The 21,738-nt window shown below is 44.3% G+C and overlaps 1 protein-coding gene across 1 annotated transcript in view; it reads left to right on the top strand.

Annotated features, from left to right (window-relative positions):
* Window positions 1-21,738, top strand: part of CACNA2D4 (calcium voltage-gated channel auxiliary subunit alpha2delta 4) — a 113,675-nt gene that overhangs the window by 26,847 nt on the left and 65,090 nt on the right. Inside the window, exons 7-18 of the mRNA XM_032844455.1 lie at window positions 2,645-2,705; window positions 3,372-3,522; window positions 5,426-5,500; window positions 6,235-6,324; window positions 6,437-6,550; window positions 7,041-7,119; window positions 8,620-8,753; window positions 10,172-10,249; window positions 11,041-11,121; window positions 11,715-11,789; window positions 14,853-14,939; window positions 15,504-15,575. Coding sequence (XP_032700346.1) covers window positions 2,645-2,705; window positions 3,372-3,522; window positions 5,426-5,500; window positions 6,235-6,324; window positions 6,437-6,550; window positions 7,041-7,119; window positions 8,620-8,753; window positions 10,172-10,249; window positions 11,041-11,121; window positions 11,715-11,789; window positions 14,853-14,939; window positions 15,504-15,575 — 1,097 coding nt within the window. The remainder of the gene's footprint in view (window positions 1-2,644; window positions 2,706-3,371; window positions 3,523-5,425; window positions 5,501-6,234; window positions 6,325-6,436; window positions 6,551-7,040; window positions 7,120-8,619; window positions 8,754-10,171; window positions 10,250-11,040; window positions 11,122-11,714; window positions 11,790-14,852; window positions 14,940-15,503; window positions 15,576-21,738) is intronic.

Here is a 21,738-nt window from a genome sequence, read left to right as displayed (position 1 = left end):
AACACAAGATGTTAAAATTAAATAATATCTTTACTCTCCTTCCAGTCACAAAAGGGCTTTGGGACTCTTGCACTTACCTCTCCTTCTACCACCTTGATTTCCATTCCATTGTCATCTAACATTTCCTTTTTTTTATTCCCACAAGTTAGATACTATTACTGTTACTTGAGACAAATATTGCCTATTTTGAATTAACCTTTGTTTACTATTTTATTTGCCCACCTTCATGCATCTCAAGCTGTCTTTCCAAGATCCTTTTAAACTTGAAGTAAATCCTCCAAATGTTCCAGTAGGTCTCTGGGTGGTAAACTGCTCCAGCTTTGTTAATCTGAAAATGTTTTGTTTTATCCTCATTTTATTGTTTTGTTTGGCTTTCAAAGTCCTCTTTTTTAAAACATTTTATGAGTTACACCAATCATTTCCTGTTGTTATCTTATTTAAACAGAAAAAGGCAAAGTCTTTTTTTTTTTTTTTTTGGAGATGAGTGACTAAGCCTGCATTTAATGACACCCCCCTGAGAAATGGTTTGCAATAAATAACAGCACAGAGGAGCTAGAAACTCCCAAACAGATTTTAGCAAACAACACTGTTGCTCTCCATCAACACTGATGTATTCTTTAATGATTGTTTTTGCTGGGAATGCATTTCTAAATTAGCAATTATTTTCTCTCAACACCTTAAAATTGTGTTTCCATTGTCTTCTGGCTTCCAATGATGTTGCAAAGATCTGCTATCAGTTTAACTGCTGTTTCTTTGTAAGTATTCTAGCTTTCCTGGCTGTTTTCAAGGTATTTATTTATTTATTTATTTACCTTCGGATTTGTGCAGTTTCACTACTGTGTGTCCACATGAGGATATCTTATTTATCCTGCTTGGGATACACTGTGCTTACTAGGTCTATGGATTGGGACTGTTTGTCAGTCCTAGAGTATGCTGATACCAGCTTTGTGACCATTGTCCTTCCTTGTGCTCTCCTTTTTCTCTTTCTACAACACCAGCCAGACACATATTAGCCCTTCTGACTCTAGCCTGTGGATGAATCTTTCAAATGCATGCATTTTGTCTTTATCTATGAATAATCCATTATGCATTTTTTCAACTTAATTTTTTTTTTCATTTCTGAATGTTCCATATTCTGAAGGCTGTTTCTTTGTTCCTAACACTTCTTGTTATATATTCTTCCTGGTGATTTCTCTGACACAGATATCCTATACCTTGTATTTGTAATTCAAACACATGTAATCCCTGAAAGGCTACATCTGATGGTTCTTGCTTCTGCTGCCTCTCACTCACACTGCCTGTTTCTCATGTATTTAATAATCTTTGCTTGTGAGTCCATGCCACTTCAAGAGGTAAGCTTCCCTTCCAGAGGACCATTTCTGTCTCTTCTTGGAGTTGAAGATACCCCTAGCAAGACCACTAAAATACTCTTCTAAGGTTTTGGTTCAGAGACAAAAACTTCAGACTCAATTCCCCCTCCTCATTACTGTTCTAAGGATCAGATTGCCCACAATCATGCTGCTGTAGGAATGTGGCCTCCGGAAGACCCTACTTCTCTAGCTGCCTACAGGTCTACATCACAGCCATTGTTACTCAAGCTCCCACCATGCTCTGGTCCTGTTTCTTCCTTCCAGGGCTCCTGGCAGTCTTGGCCTCTGTCCCTCATTCTTAGAACTCTGCTTTCATTTGTCTGGTTTGGGGGTCATGATCCCTGAAAACATCTCCTACCTTTGAGATACCACCAATGCCTCAACTAGTACTTCTCATCTGAAGTCTAACTGCTGTGCAACAGGACAATCTCTGGGGGCTCCCAGCCAGACACTCATGATACTGCCACTACTTTTTTTTTTTTTCTAGCCCAAACATAACCTACTACAATTTCACCATTTATTTTTCATCTCCTTATCTTGAACCCTCTATTCATAAGTATTAAAGTCTTTCAAACAGAGATTATGTTGTGGATCATGTCAGTGATATCTGTGCTTTGTGTGCCTTTATCCAAGTTTCTGAAAAGATAAATAAGACAAAAATCTATCCTGGTGCTCTGCTAGTGCTCAAGGCAAGACCTTTCATACACTTTCATTCATTTTTCATTCCTGTAACAAACATGTATTGAGCATCAACTCTGATACGTGCTGTGTCAGACACTGTGCTAGGTAATGGGAATCCCTGACCTCAAGGAGCTCACTGTTTATAACCGAATCACTTCTCCATTTGAACTTAATTAAGCTGAGCAGAAGCAGGTAGGCTAGAGATCAGAGCACCTGCAAGAATAGCACTCTGTCCATGCTTTGCTGATGGTAGTGGATGCTAAAAGTCATACCTCCTTCAAGCTTCTCCTTCTACAATTTGATGTGATGTTCAGTCACAGGAGACTCAGGCATCACATTTGGTGGTCCTTCCTGTGACAGTAACCCCAACTCTAGGTCTGGGCAGTGTGGGTGGTAGGTGTTCCTCCATAAGCTGGCCTTCCTCCTTGACTGCTGCCTCAATTTACAGGGTGTAATCTAGTAGTCCCACACCCTGCTGCCCAGGCCCACTGCCAGTCCTGCCTTGGGGATGGTCAAACTGGACACCATCACCCAATCATTTCTCTGAAGCAGCTTTATTGAGCTGGTGCAAAAACCAGGCTTTATTTCCGCAGGTATCAAATGGACACCTGATGAGAATGGAGTCATTACCTTCGACTGCAGAAATCGTGGCTGGTAAGAGCTCCAGGGAAGAGGTCTCTCATGCTGGCATCTCTCTTACAACCCTTGGGTTCCGCCTAGTTCTCGTCTGGTCCCTGCCCGGCCCTTACCACTAGCCAAAGGCCTCAGAATGTAGAACCTAAATCCAACACAAGAGCAGGAAGACTTGCCAGCTGCATTCCTCCTTGTCTCTACAGCTGCCTTTGCTCCAGGACTCTTCACATTTGTCTTTCCTACCCCAAACCTCCACACAGGGCATTGAGCTGTCTCTAACTTAACTCAATCCTTTGCCAGACTTGCCTCTCCCTCCACACTCCTCCTCTGATAGATTTGTAACAGAATCTGAGCGTGCAATCCAGCTGTCCCCCTCCTTGCTGCCTGCCCCTCCAGGACACTGGCTGGTCCAAAACAAAGAGGATAAGAGTTACCACCAGGACTTAATCTTTCTCCTACCTGACAGGCCCTTTAGATGTGCACATTCCCAGCTGTTGACCCCAAAATGGCTTTGGAACTACGCTGAGTGGGTATGGGACCTGATAAAACCTAGCATTGATGGATCACAAATCTGAACTTTGGGCACACTTGAGTCAGACTCTAAATAGAAATAATTAGAGACTCAGTTGGGTGGCTCCCCTGGCTTTAGTTTTCCCATCATTGGACTGTGCTTATTTTCCGCTAAAGGTACATACAAGCTGCTACTTCTCCCAAGGACATAGTGATTGTGGTGGATACGAGCGGCAGCATGAAGGGGCTGCGCATGACTATTGCCAAGCACACCATCTCCACCATCCTGGACACACTGGGGGAGAATGACTTTGTTAACATCATCGCGGTAAATGTGTTTTCCTGCTCTGGAATAGCTCCCCTAGGAAAAAACCTTTCCTCTGCCTGAACTAGAATGACCTATACCTACAATCACTTGCTGCTTCATATTGTATGATGATTCTCTCCTCTGAAGCTGGGGCTTCTAAGCTAAGGTCAGATCAAGGATGGCCTTCAAGAGGTCCACAGAATTTCTGAAATTATGTGTAAAACATGCACATCCATTTTTTTCTAATTCTGTAGATTTCACCAATTTCTCAGATGAACCTGAGAATAATAATTAAGAGACACTGGCCCTGAGCAAATACCTAACTTACTCTCACCCATGTGCCCTTGAGTGGTACCCATCTCTGGAACAGCCTCTCTGTTATGTTTTGGATGAGTGAGCCCTGGGCTCTGGATTTTTACAACATTTCCAGGCCTTCCATTTCTTTTATCCCACTCAAATTCAGATGTATCAGGAGAAGGGGAGCATAGGTTGTGGGGGCCTGGAAAGGGACCAGCAAACCCTGCTCCTGCTTTCACCACAACTCTTCCTGAGGATAGTTCTTCCTGCTCTAGAAAAGTAATAAAAGAAAGGGAAAAAGCAGAAAGAAGTGGGAACATATGAGTCAGGAATGCAATGAAAGAGCAGGCCAGCTCAGTCCTCCAAGGAGGCAGAGTTGACTGCCTTGGAGGCATCATTTTGAAGGTCACCTGATCCAAAACTCTCCCACCAACTTGCCACATTGCTGAAAATGCTTGTCCTCCGTGGAATCTATGTATCTAGTAAAGGAATACCAAGGCAAAATGATCTAATTTCAAAATGCTCATCCCAGGGTGTGAGAAGGGCCCCCCTCGTTCCTGAACTGCTCCCCTGCTCCTCTGAGGCCTGCATCATTTCCTGGACCCCACCCTCCCAATCTCCACCACCTTTCCATCCCTGGTTATGACCTGCAGCAGGGCCAGGACAGCCACAAGATCAGGTCTGACCCCTTCAGACAGAGTGCGAGTGTGCTCCTGCTTCTACCACATGGCCTGCCCCGTCTCTCTCCTAACCCTTCTCCTGCCATCTGGGGAGGAGAGGTAGGGGAAGCTTTGCTCCCAATGTTCCCCCAGAACACCCCAACATTTGTCCTCGAACTTGCATGCACTCCTACTACCATGTCACCACCGTCTCCCTTTCTCTCCCTCTCTTATTTATTTTTTTAAGATTTTATTTATTTATTTGAGAGAGAGAGAGAGATAGAAAGAGAAGCAGACTCCCTGATGTGGGCTTGGACCCTGAGACCATGACCTGAGCTGAAATCAGGAGTTGGCTGCTCAACAAAATGAGCCACCCAGGCACCCCTCCTTCTCTTATTTAAACAGAAATAGATTAAAGACATCTTGAATATTTGAATTTTAGCTATGAGGATGTGGAGTGAGTAAGAAAAAGAGGGCAATAATAATTCATCTTTTTCCCTTCCCGTTCCCTGTTGAAAGTTAGAAGATCTTCATAAGTATAAGGCAAAGGGTGAAAGAACACAGTTCCTAATCCCCAGATCCAGGTCCTGCAGAGGGGTCTGCACATGGAAGGCTCTGGGATTCTCATGGAAGGCACTTTGTGTAGTCCTAGGGGTGAAGACCCAAGGGATTCTTTCAGTACCTTCAGGTTCTCTGTGTGTTCTGGGAGATGGACATCACTCAACCAGCCACCTGAGAAAATGGCCCAAGACCAGTTTTTGAGGGAGAACTTTTGGAGTTAAGACCCCACTGTTCTCTGTACTGCCTTCTCTCTGCTCAGAAGAACTGCCAGAAGCATAGGGTATCCAGAGATAATATTACACAGGTGCCTAGGTAACCTGTGAGATGCCTGAGATTTTTCACTGGGCCCTGACCTTCCAAATGGACACAAACTGTTCTCCTGTCCCCTCTGCTCTTTGCACCTGCAGTACAGTGACTACATCCATTACATCGAGCCTTGTTTTAAAGGGATCCTCGTCCAGGCAGATCGAGACAATCGTGAGGTGAGTGTCCCCCATCAGGTAAGTACCTGATGCTTCTGAGTCCCTGCTCTGATTAGGATGGTGGAAAGCCACATGTACAGACTACCTGATGGTCCCCTTTCCTTATTCCCATGACACTTGGAAAGAGGGCAAAGAAGTTACCCATGTAAATACACCCAAGAAATTGCTTCATAAATATGCTGCCTGCCTATGGAGCAAATAGTGAGCCAAAAGAGACCTCCCATCCAAGGGAAATCTCACTTATTCAGGACGGCTTTTTCTCTCTGTGGGTTATCCAAGACTTAGTTCTCCTCTTTGCCTCTTCCATGGGACTTTCCACTATATCAGTCATAAGGAGATTCCCCAAAAGGAAGAGAAGTTCAAACCCATCGGATTGAGTTCTTCTCAAAGGCAAGGAGAGAGGCAACTTTTTTCCAAAGGAAAAGCTTTCATGTGACAGGTCCTTCTTCCTGGGGCTGGAGAATTTGAGTTTGGTTGCTTCACCTGAAATTTCTTTCCAGTAGCAGGAATGTATTTGCACCCAGCCATTTACACTCCCTCAGTTTATCTTGGGGGCATTTGAGAAACATCTGTGGTAGGGGTCCAGCTGTGAAATTAGCTGGATCATGAAGAGATGGATTCTGCAATCATGTTTTGGGAAAACAGGTCTAAACAGCCTCTGAAATTAAGACCAAAGATGAAGGTTCCCTGGTTGTCGATCCACTGATCCTCCTCTAATTTCTTACCCATGACAGCATTTCAAACAGCTGGTAGATGAGCTGATGGTCAAGGGTGTGGGGGTCGTGAACCAAGCCTTGATTGAAGCCTTCCAGATCCTAAAGAAGGTACCTACACATGGTGAAGCTGGGGGAGAGTGAAGGGTTGGGAGACAAGGTGGAGGTGTGGGGAGGGCAGGAGATGGCCTGCAGTCCCAGTGCCTGTCCTTTCCCCACACAGTTCCAAGAGGCCCGGCAAGGAAGCCTCTGCAACCAGGCCATCATGCTGATCACTGATGGGGCCGTGGAGGACTATGAGCCAGTGTTTGAGAAGTACAACTGGCCAGACCGCAAGGTTACTCTTCTGGTGGAAGTCAAGGGGAGCAGGGGAAGGGGCCAAGGGGAATGTTCTCCTACTGCCTGCATGGGATAACCATTGGTGCCAAAAAAAAAAACCGTGCCTGCCCTGAGTTCAAATGTTTTGACCCATTAGACCTGTTAGCTTATTCAGATAGTATGTCTCCGACTGGTGTTCCAAAATTACACTGACCCTAGGCACAGAGGCCTCTTGCAAGAAAGAGTGCAGGGTGAGAGATCAGGTGTGGCATTGAGAAGAACACTGCCAGGCTGTGACCCTCTGCTCAGGAACTGGCCCATGTCACCATGGCCCTGGCAAGTCCTGTCACTGCTTGGGCCTCAGGATCCTTTCTGATCAATAGGATGAAAGTGGAGAGTCCCAAGTCAGGAAAGTGCTTGACCTGATATCCAAGGCTCACATAAATAATATTAGCACTACTTATAGCCAGGATCGTGGCTGCTGAGTCCATCTGTGTCTTGTGGACTAGGTTCGAGTTTTCACTTATCTTATTGGAAGAGAAGTGACTTTCGCTGACCGCTTGAAGTGGATCGCATGCAACAACAAAGGTAGGTGGTGTGTGAGCAGAGCTCCTTGCTGCCTCCGCCCAGTCGTTGAAGGTGCTAAGCCATGTTTCTGACATGGGGGCCTTACAGAGGAGCAGTGTTGTGCCGAGATGACAGTATTCGCCCCTCCTTCTTACTTGGGAAAAGCTAGACAAAATGTAGATTGCTCCCGTGAAACCCTGAGTAAATGCATGATTACCCCTACGGGAACTCTAGGTCTTAAAGTCACCTGAAATGAAACTGAGAGTTTATGTATCCAGTGTTTGCAGAAGCAAAAATTCTCTCTTCAAATAAAGTCTATATGAACCACAATACAGACAGTGAGACAGAACTTACACAGTTTCAGTGTAAGTTCTCTCTTTTTTCTAGACTCCTCTCCTCTGGTTGCAAATTAAGCCCCTTTACTGTGGTTCGGCCTCCAGAAAAAAAGCAGAGGGTCATCATTTTCTTTAGAATAATGTTTTGGATGTGGTCATCATTTGTCTCTGGTCAGAACCCAAAGCTTGGGCTTCATGATGCCAACTTGGGCCCTCGATTCAACCAGCTTATTGATTATGTACTGTCGTGCCTGGCAAAGTGGTCAGGATGGATTCAGTCTTGTTCTTGCTACTGTCCAGCAGAGGACACATACAAGTGAACCATTAATGATGATGTAATCTGAAATGTGCTATAAGGGCAGAGGGGCACAGACGATACTGGGGTTGGGAGAGTGACTTGATGGGAATTTGGAGGCAGCAGGGAGGGCTTCCTAAAGGAAGAGGTGTCTATGCTGAGACATAAAGGATAGTAAGAATCAGCCAGACATAGAAAGCATGGAAGAGTGTTCCAGACAGAGGGTCTAAGACAAGAGGCATCTGGGAATGGAAAGCAGTTTCACTTTCTGGAGGGTGGGATGAATGTTTTGTGGGAGGTGATAAGCAATGAGACCAGAGAGGTAAACATGTACTAAGTCATTCATAGCTATTTGCTCTTTTAAGCCATTTTGTAAGCCATTTGCTCTTTTGAGTATCACCTTGGCTAACACAAAGAGGCTATAGCATCCCTCCCTGTAACTGGGAAGGACAGTGGTCAGAGAAGGGGGAGTAGGGGGCACTGAGCCACTGCCTTGGACTATACTCCCTGAAAATGGACCCCAAAACAGAGCTGCATGCAGGAGAGGGTGCTCTTGGACGATAACCCTGTAAGGAAATAAAGAGGGCACCAATGTGAGAGGGAAGCCAACCCACACAATCCTTGCTGCTGAGGCCCCTCTGCTCTTGTGGCCTTTCTGGATTGGGAATGCCCCCCAGAGCTCTCCCAGGTTGAGACAGAACCATGGCCTCCATCTCTCCCCAGGAAAGAGCATAACCTTGGGAGAGAATAGTCCCTGTGACCCAGGGCAGCTCCCAGTGCAGATCCCACTTGTAAGCCAAGAGCAGCTGGGGAACAGTGTATGGGCCCCGGAGACTGATTTCAAGTGGCACCCCCAGCCTCCCACAACCACACCACCCTCTCCTCTGTCAGGCTACTACACGCAGATCTCCACGCTGGCAGATGCACAGGAGAATGTGATGGAGTACCTGCACGTGCTCAGCCGCCCCATGGTCATCAACCATGACCATGACATCATTTGGACGGAAGCCTACATGGACAGCAAGGTGGGAGCCTGACCCTGTTCCCGAGTTAGGGGCCTGGGAGTAAGAGGAACTTCCTGGGTCAGGAGAGTGGTGAGCAGAATACCTCCTCAGGAGATGGGTGAAGGGGTGGACGGGCTCAGCCTGCTAGAAGACCCTTGCCTGGATGCTGCCCCCAGAGACCCGGAAAGCTGGTGAGCAGACCTGTTCAAGCCTGCCCTCCCTGGACAGAGCCCTTCTGCTCCAGACTTGTTCCTTCCCTCTTCGCTTATTGGTTAGTGATCTATGCATGGTGTAACAAATACAGACAATATTGTATTATAATTACATAATATAAAAGACATCACTACAATGGCAATCATATGACAACACAAATGTATCAAAGCAACACTTAAGCAATACCTCGAGTTAATACGAGGTTATGTGTCAAATATATCCAATTTTTTTTAAGATTTTTTTATTTATTTGATAGAGATCACAAGTAGGCAGAGAGGCAGGCAGGCAGAGAGAAGAGAAAGCAGGCTCCCTGCTGAGCAAAGAGCCCAATGTGGGGCTCAATCCCAGGACCCTGGGATCATGACCTGAGCTGAAGGCAGAGGCTTTAACCCACTGAGCCACCCAGGCACCCCAAATATATCCAATTTTTAAAAGTTCTTCATTCTCCAGGAAAGAATACTATAGAACTCCATGGGCTCAGCACAGCATTGGGTCGATCCTGATGATGAGCGTACATATCAAACACACCTGCACACAGCACCTTTGAGGGCCTGTCTTCATAACAAAGTGGGATGCTTGCAGCTTCCAAGGAGGCTGAAGGAGCCCACACAGTAAGATGAGGCAGTCGGGAAGGAGTGCCATCTCAGAGGTGGGGAATGACGTGGCTCTGGCTTTCTCAGTGAGGAAGAGGTTGTGGGTCTGTCTCATGGGCGTTAGGAGTGACCCTACGATCAGCTACAACTACGTTGTAGCCTCCCCTTGAGCTGTGCTTCCCCATGCGTGCCCTTGTTCGCAGGTGGCTCATTGTCAATGTCCTTCTCCCTCTTAACTGGCCTGGACTGTTGTGTGTGCCAACCTTGGGTCCATGGCAGAGATTTCTGGGTATGTGCAGGATGGGTTTGTTCCCTGAGCTCATGCTCTTCCTTGGCATGCTTGAGACAGAGGACTTCATGAGCATGTTTGGGAGCTGTGGGCTCTGGGGTTCTGACACTTGCCCTGGCTTAGGACAGTTGTTGCTAAGTGATGTCGTCCTGATCCCCGCTCCATCCAACCTCTCTCTTCCAGCATTACTGCCAGCTCTCCTTTTACAGAAACGGGGAACCTCACATGTGGCTTTTTCCTCCTGTTGGAAGGTGACACTTCAGTGGTAGTTCACACGGGTGACTTTGGGTCCTCCACACTGTGGACTCTGAACTCTCTGTCCTTTTCTCTTTCCTCCTTGACAGCTCTCCACTTCTCAGGCCCAGAATATGATGCTCCTCACCACTGTGGCCATGCCAGTCTTCAGCAAAAAGAATGAAACAGTGAGTGGCCACTCTCTGAGAAGCTGCAACAGGGATTAGAATTTGGGGCCGTGGGCTGGCCTCTTTAGACCCATGGTTCTTGACTTGGTTACATATCAGAGCCCTCTTTCATATTCAGATTCCATGCCCGATGCCCAACCAGCTATACCAGAATCTCTTGGTTGGGAAGGGGTGAGGGTGGAAAGTGGTGTGGTGTCTGTATTTCCCAAACCTCACCCTGTGATTCTGTTCAGCCGGTTTGGAGTTGTCCTAGTGCTCTGAACTTGTAACCACTGTCCTGGGATATAAGGCTAGAAAGGTTCCCTTGCCAACCTTCTGGCAAAATAACACTTAACCTACCAGTTTGGGTAGCCTTTAATTTGTTGATAAAGGCCTCTGGTGAGGGAATTTCTAGAAACTTCCATCCTTCCTCTGGTTAGAAAATGTTTCCTTATAGGCGTTGTGTGTTTCAGAGTGTCCATAGGTTATGGTCCCTGGGATTTTGATACTTCAGCCTCTGCTATGAAAATTAATATTTCATTCAATTTTGTATTTCTTTTAAATATTACAATTTAAATATTAATACTGGAAATTAATCTTCCCAGCAGCTGAGATTACTCCTGGGACCTCTTCTGATAAGTTCTAGATGTTTATTCCAAAGAGCTCAGCCTAAAATCCAATTGCAGAAGAAGGGTCATATAAGGCCTAAGCGACTTGCTTCCTCTTCCAGGATCTGGGAAAGGCAAGGGTCCAGTCTGATCCTGTGCATAGGGAAGCCAAGTCCCCGCTGACCCTGATGTTTTTCTTTCCAGCGATCCCACGGCATTCTTCTGGGTGTGGTGGGCTCTGATGTGGCCCTGAGGGAGCTGATGAAGCTGGCACCCCGTTACAAGGTGAGCCTGGATCAGATGCATGAGTGGTGATCACAGACTCCCTTGGAGCTGTCTTACCCAGTTCCAGAGCCTCTCTGCAGGCAATGTAGCCAAGCCCAGAGCTGGGATGGAGCCCTGCCATCCCACCGCCAGGGAAGTGCGGGCACTGAGCATGGGAGCAATGGTTTGGACTTCTGAGACCCTTTGTCACCACCAGCTCTGACTTGTTCTGTGGCCTTGAGCAAGTTCTTTCCCTTCCTGGTGCCTTGGTTTTTCCATCTGCTCCTCCATGCCATGCAGTCCTGTTTGGAGAACATGTGCGATTACATCATCAAAGCACCTAGAACATGTGGTGGGAAAGAGGTCAAGTAATGATATGCATTATTGCGGCTGCTATAAACAGTAGAATTTAGGAAAAAATTCAAACTTCGTGGCTAGAAGCATGGTGCTGGCCCCGTTAATATTCCTATTTGAGAACCTCACCACTGTGAGCTGTCATCTTTAAGCAGCCTGACCGTTTAAGCAGCCTGACCTGCAGCCTGACCGTTTCTTAGCTCCAGTTCTCCAACCCAAACAACAGGTCTGATGCCCCTCAATTCCTGTTGTTTTGGCAGCTCGGAGTGCATGGATATGCCTTTTTGAACACCAACAATGGCTACATTCTCTCACATCCTGATCTCCGACCCCTGGTAGGTACAGATCTTATTTGCATTGGGATCTTAACTCTATGGGATCTGGAGATAGTTCATAAGAACAGTTAAAACAGTGAACACACACTGGGCTCCATTTAAGAACCCAAACAAAGGGTAATATAAGAAAAAAAAATTTAAGTCATGGTCCCTGTCTTCAAATTGTTTGTATCTAGGAGGAAAGACAAAGCAAAAATTCATGAACTGATTGATGAACAGACCAGAGGGCATGTAATGAAATGTGCAGTTTTCCCTGAAAGACAAGCCACTTACGTTCTTGTCACTGCCTCAGTCACACCACACTCCTCTTGGAGCCTGACAGTGGTATCATCAGACCTTCAGGGTCCCCACCTGGGGTGGTGTGAACATTGAGTTAACAATAATAATGGCAAGGAAAGAGTCACATGAGAGGTTGGACAGCGGAGCTATGACTCCCTGAGTTTGTCTTGGGATATGTTCCTGAGTGCTCCTGCCTCCTTCCAGGCTCCCTCCATACTGATACAGGGGCTTGGGGCATTTTCATATGCAGTTGACTGAACAACTGAGAACCAAGAGAGAAAGTTGCGTCATTTTACTAAAGCTTCTACCTCCAAGACTAGGAGCTCCCTGCTGCCTCTGGTCATGATGACAACAGTGACCATACCTCTCAGTGTGAGTGCTGGGACCAGCAGGGGGAGGGAAGTTACAGGAATCTTAGCCCTTTCCCCTTTCAGTCTCACTCTGAATTGAGATGGTAGCTGAAGAAAGTAGCTAGCAGAGTAAATTTGTGAGAACTTACTAAGGGGCTCATCTGCTCCAGTTGCCATTTGGAGAAAACAGCCAAATCACGTGTCATTCCAGTTTGGTTCAGATATATACTGAATGTTCATAAAGTAACTGATTGAGCTATTTAAGGTAAACTGTAGAGGTTCAGAGTAGAGAGATCGGGGCACACTAGAAGCTGTGTTGTCTCCCCAATTCAGACTCTACTGGGCAAGCATCTGAACCATAATGGGTCACTGACTGGTACCAGTGGGTTCTGTAGGAGGCAGCCCCAATGGCAACAAAATGACTCACTAGGGGAGAAAAAGGTCAATCATGGAGCTGACTTGTAAAATTAAAGGGCACTGATCAGAAACTCATCTGTCAACAACTCTATAATTTAGATGAATATAAGACCAATCAATTGATATTGTGGACCTACTGGGTGGCTGACCTTATAACACTCTGAGAATACTATAAACAGAAGGTGATAGTCTAATTAAGGAAAAAAGGTATACCCAAATAGACTTACACAAATGAAACAATTAGAGAAAAATACTGTGTAGATCATTATTACATGACAAACATCACTATGTAAAGCCAACATAATGAGCTTCCTAAGGAAACACTATCAGTTTGTGATAGGTATTAAGGAGAACAATACTTAAGTTTAAAAAAGAAAAGTAATAGAGGATATGCCTAGTAATAAACCAAAAGAGGGTTAAGAGCCATACTGTTGGCCTGAAATCTTTCCGTTGGAGCTCAAAGTATGAGCCATTATACAAAGTGGAATTATGGTTTGAACAAGAGGAGCTAGAGATGATCTTTCAAGTATCATGAGGAATAAGATAATAGCAATGATGCGGAATATTGCACCTTACTCAAAAGAAAGAGAGTCGATGTAAAAGATGGTAGGGCAGTGCTGGTTGTCAAGTGCACAGGCCTCAGCAAGACCAGGAATGGAATGTCATCCAAGGGTGGGTGAGAAGGAAAGGACAATACTGCTGTGTCAGTTACAGTGCAGACCTCCTAGAGAGGCAAGAAATGAGGGTGACAATTTCTGGAAAGAAATAAAAACTGGCAGAAGCACGATACAGAGTGATAGGGGACTTCAACCATTTGAGCATCTTTGGGGGCCTCATTCTGCTAAAAGTAGACCCTCTGATTAATTCTTAATTTACCCTGATAATAAACCATCCCTTTCCTTTTTTGATCTATTATTAAACTAAAGCTGGGAAGTGCTGCCAACCTAGTGGCAGATAACTTGACGATAATCTGTCTTGGTAGCAGAGAGGGAGGGAGGGAAGGTAGGGCCAGGAAATAATAACATTCAAAGACTTGATTAATGGCTCTGTGTTGAGCTGGAGGGAGGCCTTCATTAGGCGCTACAGAATCTGTCTGTCCTTGGCTTTGTCCCATTCAAGAATTCTATCAACAAGATGAAAACACAGAAACCAGATGACACAAAGTCTGGAAGGTATGGATAATACAATAAGGAGAAAATTCATATTCAGAAAGTACTCTTCTAAACGATGGGCTGAAACTAACAAGATAAATAGATTAGGATGCATGGAAAGCTCTGCAAAATAGTCAGTGTTCAAGCATAGTATTGAAAAGATGTAGTTTAACAGTGTGCCATGCAAGGAAAGCCAAGGTCACTTAAGTGACAACTCAATTTTGGCTGTCTGGGCAGTGTAGCTGTCCTGGAAATCCAGCTGAATCAGAGGTAGCAGGCAAAGCCATATGATATTGTGGTCCACGAAGGTCACATGCACACACCACACTGTTCGGAACCCCATCTGAAATACTGACGTTCATCCTGGGCACTCCATTCTGGGAGTGACATTGACAACGTAGAGCCCATTCAAAGGGAGTTGAGGCATCTGCAACCTGTGAGCATTTAGCTTGGAAAGGTGTAGTCAGGAATAACAAGCACCTTCAAAAACCTCAACAGCCATCAGGTGGAAAACATCCAGTGTAACCCCAGAAAAAGAATAAGGCCAATGGTTAAAAGTAACAGGGGGCCCAGACTTGAGCTCTGTATGGGGAAGAGCTTCCTAATGATTAGAGCTGTCCAAACTACGACAAGCTGACTCACAAAATAGGGAGGTCCCCACCATAGGAAACACTCAGAGGCCGTGAGATGAGCTGTCACAAATGTTAGGAAGGGAAATGCTGCCTCAGGTGGCCCAGATAACCTTCAGGAATCCCTGAGATTCTTTGATTTGATGAAAATATCTGTAAGGCTTCAGAGAAGAGATGAAAGTTGAGCAGGGCCTCGTGCTTCACCTCACATCTTTCTTCCCAATCTGCCCACTCCAGTACAGAGAGGGGAAGAAACTGAAACCCAAACCAAACTACAACAGCGTGGATCTCTCTGAAGTGGAGTGGGAAGACCAAGCAGAAACCGTGAGTAGGGAAAGCAGAGGAAGGAGGAGCGAGTGTCGCTCCATAGCCAGCACAGAAGCCAGCTGCAGGGCCTTGAGCTCTGGGCCCACTCTCTTCCTCTCAGGGGAGGCTTTCCAATCCCAAACCAGAAGCAGTTTCCGTAATGGGCAATCCTTCCAACAACTATAACAACATAATAGTATCTTCCTGAGTCTCAGGGAGTGCTAAGGTGGAAGGAGCCATGTCTATAAGCCACAGAGGTTGAGTTCCAGTGGTGTTTCAGTCTGATTTGGGGAGGGTGGTCAGTACTCATTCTAGAGGAAATCATGTCTCAGTATTATGGTACCATGTTCTCTCATACATCAGGGTGCTTGGGAGCATTATTTTGGTGAAGATCTGGAATTATAAGCTAAATGAAACTAGCTAGAATCAGGTCGATACTCCCTCCTGGTATTCTGCTTAAAGGAAAGAGGGAAGAACTGGAAATATTCCTAAGGATCACCTGCAGTCTAGTCAATAAAGCTCAGTGCCTTCTACCCTCCAGTGTGAGCCAGGGGACTAATACCATTATCTTTCCTCTTGAAGCTCAGAACAGCCATGATCAATGGGGAAACAGGTTCTCTCTCTATGGACGTGAAGGTTCCACTGGACAAAGGGGTAAGGTGCTCAAAGGAAAGAACCAGGGTCTGGTCCCAGGAAGGCAGCATCCCGATTGACTGAGGTTTGGGGTGGTCAGAAGGGATTTGAGCCTACCTGAACTAGAGCTTAAGACTTGAGTGTTTGTTGTAGACAGTAGATCAAAGTGTGCATCAACCCCAGAGAAACATTTGGACAAGATCTGGTCAGTTCTTTTGAGACTACTGAGCAACTACTGACTACTGAGGTTAGCTCAAGGCGTTTACAACTCTTCTTTCTTCCTACTGCTGCCTGCTATGCGGCCTTTTTTGTTGTTGTTGTTTATAATGGAAGGAGGGAAAGTGATAGTTAATTTTGCAAATTGTTAGCAACTCTTGTTAATCATGTTATATGGGAAGAGGTTAAAAATAATCCACTGTCACTACAGATGGTCAAGAATCAATCCCTTCACTGATGCCATTGCTATCTTCCCAGATCGGTACATCATTTATAAAAGATCATTTCATCTTCTCATTTAAAAGGTTCCACTGCATTTATGCTGAATTTGCATTGTCCCTTGACATATTTACAAATGTCACCTCCTCCCTCACAACCACCCCCACCTCCTCCTCTTGTTGCCCATCTGCCTCAGCTAAAAGAACACAGGCATCTGTCTGCAACAATTAGACCCAAGTTCTTCCACAAACACAAACCTCCATGGAAGCCAAACAAGAAAGCATTGGAAAGGAAAAGCAACTCATTGCATTCCCTTTAGACACATGGGCTGAATTTCCCTGGGACCAGTATCTGATTTATGAGGCATCTGCCTGCTTTTTATAAGCTCTGGACTGGGAAGGGCCTCCATTAGACAAACTGGGCAACATCAGTGATGTCAGATCACAAGTTACAGAAGCTCCTTCCCCTAATCCAAAAAAAGTAGAGGTTTCTTCCATGCAGCTCCACTTTTATCCCAACAGACTCCTGCATATAAATGCACAAGGGAGCTCTTCCCTAACCCAGCCCTGCCAAAGCATTTAAGTAGCTACAGTGAAAATTTTAACATGCACATGGCAGAAGGCAAATTCCAGACAGATTGAAGTATGGCTATACTATATGTAATTCAGACCAACTTATGAAGTAGGCACTGTGTGTCCTCCATCCTTTCCTCCCAGTGCCCAGTCTTCTCATGTTGCCTTCATGCTTCTCAGAGCCACCAAGAGAATGTTCTAACCAGATCCAGTCTGAACCTCTCCTCAAATTTCTGCTCATCCCTTTGATATTTTAGTATATGTGCTGCGGAAGCGAGCACTGCTCATCCCTTTGAAATGTGTTCGTTGCTGCTAATAAAACACCGAGGTTGAACTGTAATTTAACAAAAGCTCTTGGGTGATGCTGATCACGATTATGAGGGAGATGTGCATTTCATAGCACATAGGTGTTCATGGTATGACTACTATAATTACTACTAATACTAATAATGGTAGCTAATGTTTATTAGAAGTTGGACTCAGCACTTTGGAAGTATCCCCTCAACATTCACAGCCCTGTGAAGTACGTACTATCTTAACCCCCATTTTATAGATGACGAAATTCAGAGAAACTAAAAGCTTGCCCAGTCACCTAGATGATTAATTGCAAAGCCCACATGTGTCTGATTCTAAACCACATACTCTTAATCACTAATGCATAAAGCTTTTCTGTAGGAGTGGCCCTGAATTCTCCACTCAATCTCTAGCTCAAAGATTTCCCAAGAGTGTCTCTTTAGAATTCTGTTTCCATCTTTAAAATTCATGGTCTTTTCTTCTTCCTCTGCCTCATTATATCATAACTCAACTCTCTAATCTTTCCTCTCTTTACTTGCATGCTCATAAGCTGCTGCACCTGCACTGTGAGTGTCGGATGTTTCGCTGTAAGACCACTGCAGCAGTATCCAGCCTCTCACTGCTCTGATCTATTATGATGCCACTCTCCCCAGTGTTGCTACATTTTGTTCTTTACCTATTGCTCTGTCTGCCCTACATGTCTTCTCTTTTTAAGAGTTGCAGACAGTCCTGTCGTCCTCTTGCCTGCCAGTCTACCCCAGCCCTCTCAGTTCAATGGCCTGTCTCACCTCACAAGCTTGTGCCTCAGTAGAAACACTCTACAAGCCTAAGCCAAAGGAATGCTTTCTTAAAGCATTGTGGGAATATCTGTTATCATCCTGAAAGGTGGTGACCTGTTTTATTGTTTCCTTTAGGGGATATAACATGAATCCTTACTTCCCATAGATCAATTCAGACCTTTTTCCATCTCCCCTAAATACCAGACAGGCAACTATGTTGGCATTCCCAAAACAGTAATGGCAACCCAGCAAGATATAGAGCAGGACTCACAAAGTCAAAAACCTATGGGGCCAGATAGGCCATGTTCAGAAATGTGAGTAAGAGAAACAGACAAGTCTTGGTACTGCAGATGCTGGGAACTGAAATGTTACATGTACCATCTAAAGGAGACAGCTAAGAATCCATATTTTTAAATGTTATGCATTTAATTCCAAAAGTATTAAAAACACTATATGGGCTGATATCAAGGATCTCAAATTCATAAGGAGTCCAGCTTTGGCCTGCAGGCCTCCTATTTGCCATTTGGATACAGGCTGTTTTTCCCAAAATGTGAACCAGTAAATGGTGTCATAATTTCTAATCCACCAGTAGTATCCTGGTCAAATGTCCTGGGAAACATTTATTTTTTTTAAAGATTTTATTTATTTATTTGACAGACAGAGATCACAAGTAGGCAGAGAGGCAGGCAGAGAGAGAGGAAGGGAAGCAGGCTCCCCGCTGAGCAGAGAGCCCGATGCGGGGCTCCATCCCAGGACCCTGGGATCATGACCTGGGCCGAAGGCAGAGGCTTTAACCCACTGAGCCACCCAGGTGCCCCCTTGGGACACATTTCAAAGAAAAAACAGATAATCACCATATCCTGGAGCATCTTATCCAAGGCTCTTTTTATCCTTTTCATGTTGTTTGATAGTTTAGAACAAGTAATTAGCAGTGGGGGAGGGAGATTTCTTTACTAGCCTTCAAGTTCTTCCAAGTTAGCCCTGCTAACTTGGGCATATGATACACACACACACACACACACACACACACACACACAGAGCAACTGGCACAGGTAGTTAGGGCAGCTTTGCCCCATGTTCCTCCAGTGCTTTCTAATCCCTATGCGTTGGATTCAGAGGGACAAGATTAGAGTGCTCTGTGGCACTTTTTCATTCTCTCTCTTTGTCACACACTCATTCACTCACTCACACACTGTTTTTACAGAAAAGGGAGGCAATCTATTAAAGGGGGAAACTGTTCTAACGCCTCTCCACTCTCATCTTCCAAACTTCTCCAGTCCTCTCTTTCTGTTTAATGGGGATTCAACGAAACCCCCACTGTTCCCTCTTCCTTTTGCCTCAGCCTTTAAAGATTCTCAGTTATGATTCCATTTATGCAGTACTCGTATTGCAAACTATGAATAGTTTGCAATAGACTAATCCTCCAGCACATGACAACTATAAATTTGGACTAAATATAAAAAACAAACATTTAAGGGCATATGAAAATGACCAAAAGCAGGCAGAAACAAGGGTTGAAGAGGTTTCAACTTTTGAATCAAGAGAACTACACTGGGTGAAATACACATTTTTGTGGGATTTTCTTTTCTGAAGGGCATGCCCCAGTCTGTTTAAATGAAAGAGCTACAATTCAAGAAGAAAGTTATAATTACCACCTTGAAGTATCAGAGAATGGAATTCGGGCTCTCAGAATGTCTGAACATGAAGGAAGGTATCCTAGAAATGAGGGATCCACAAGTGGGCTGGCCCTAACATATGTATACAGACTCCTCTCAAATTCTTGACTGACCTTAAACTACATATACACAGGGGTGAATCTAAGTACCCAGTGGAAAGCAACAGTTGAAGAGCTGAAAATCAGAACAAGGATTTCAACGGCTATCTATGGTAGTGAAGGTAGTTTGGAGTTCGAGTCACACCAACGTGAAGAGACTTGGTAAATAGCTCAGGACTTTCTTTGAAAGCACAGAAGATGCTACACTTTAGGAGTAAAGACAATGTCCCAAGACCAGGAGATCCACTCTAGACCTAAAGACAAAGTTGAAACAGACCCACCCTAACAAAAATGTAAATCTAAGCCTCCACATGCTCAAGGTGATCAGCCAATTATATATTCACTGATTAAAACAGAAACCAACATTCTCCAGAGGAAGACAAAGATCTACACCTTATTCTTTGCAATAGCCAGTGTGCAATAAAAATGATCAGACCCTTGAAGCAACTGGAAAATGTAACACATAATCAAGAGAAAAAAAAGTCTTAGAAACTGACCTAGAGATGACCAGCTGTTGGAATTAGAAGGACTTGAAAGCAGGTGTGATAAATATGCACAAGAAGTTAAAAGATAATCAGAATGAGTGACTAGATGGAGAATTTCAGCAGAGAAATGGTTGGGGTTTGATCAAAGAAGTAAGTCCACTACAATTGATATGGATATAGGGCTTTATTCCAGGAGTTAAACATTACAAGACTGTCATTTCTGGTAGAGAAGTCTGTGAGACTGGTGTCTCTGCATTGTGTGGTGAGCATGAGGTCATGATAGGTCAGTAGGGTCAGCAGCTTAAAAGGAAAGCTGGACAGAATGCAAAAGAAAACAAGAACAAACTGAAACCTATGAGGAAAAATAGGAACCATGAAGACAGCTAAAACCCACACCTGTCTCTTACTACCTCCAATCACAATTATCACAATGGTGTGGGTAATCTCCAAGAAAGAGCGAGTGCCTTTCACGTGGAGCCAGACGATCACCAGGCTCTGACCTCAGGGAAACTGAAGGAGGAGGTCTAGTGGCAGCTGGGGAAGTTTTGATTCTGGGGCTGCTGCCCCATGCCAAGAAGGTGAGCCAACAGCTCAGAGCAAGTTGCAAGTGCTTGATATGCTAGACTTACCTGTAGCATGTAAAATGGTGCTGCTTCACTTCTGCCTTACAAACCTCATGAAAATCTCTTTGAGCAGGCCTAACTTGGAACCAGACAGGGAAGTGAGTCTGGTAATGTAGTTCCAGCTTTGTTAATTTGACACAGTATAAAACCACCATAAGAACCAAGTGGAAATTCTAAAACTGACAAGTACAATATCTGAAATGAAATTTTCACTGGATGGCTTATCAGCAGATTGGAGGAAAATGGGACAGTGAATTTGAAGACAGATAAATAGAAATCATCCAATCTGAAGAACAAAGAAAATTTTGAAAAAATTTTTGAAAAAAAATGCTCCCTCAGTTATCTATAGTCTGACATATGTCCTTGGAGTCCCAGAAGAAGGCAGAAGGAATGGAACAGAAAGTATTTGAAAAAATAATGCCCCAAATATCCTGACTATTGTGAAAAACATCACCCAACAGATATAAAAATTTCAGCAAACCTCAAGCAGGATAAGTAGAAAAAGAAGCCACAGCTAGGCTCACCATAATACACCTGTGCCAGAAAATCTTAAAAGAAGCTAGAGGGAAACAATAACAGAATGATGGCTGACTTCTCATCAAAAACAATAAAATAAAAAATTTTAATGCCAAAAGAAGAAAAAACTGTCAACCCAAAAGTCTATGTATGGAGAAAATATCCTTCCAACAAGATGTATATTTAGACATTTTCTTATTAAAAAATACAACAGAGTTTATCACTGTCAGACCTGCACTATAAGAAATGTTTATGGAAATCCTTCATGCTGAAGAAAAATGACACAGATGGAAACTCAGATCTATATGAGGAAACAAATCGCTCTAGAAATGGTAAATGAGCATATTAATATGACTTTATTTTTTTAATCATTCAAAAAAAACTATGTTAGACAAAAATTTTGACCTTGTATTATAGGGCATATAACATACAGAAGTATAAGATGCGTGGCAACAATAGCACATGGTGGGGTTATCCCAAGAATGGAAGGCTAATCTGACATTCAAAAAAGTCAAGCAATGTAATTCATTACATTAACAGAGTAAGAGAGAAACACCATATGGTCATCTCAATAGATGCTAAAAAAGCATTTGACAAAATTTAACTGAAAACAAAAGGAAATTTCTTCAATCTGATAAAAGGCATTTATGAAAAGGCTAACTTTAAGTAATGGAATATTAAATACTTCCTCCCTAAAAATGTGAAC

This window comes from Lontra canadensis, unplaced genomic scaffold, assembly GCF_010015895.1.
Source record: "Lontra canadensis isolate GAN:19392208 unplaced genomic scaffold, GSC_riverotter_1.0 scaffold153, whole genome shotgun sequence".
NCBI lineage: Eukaryota > Metazoa > Chordata > Mammalia > Carnivora > Mustelidae > Lontra > Lontra canadensis.
This window is presented reverse-complemented; position numbering and strand designations above follow the sequence as displayed.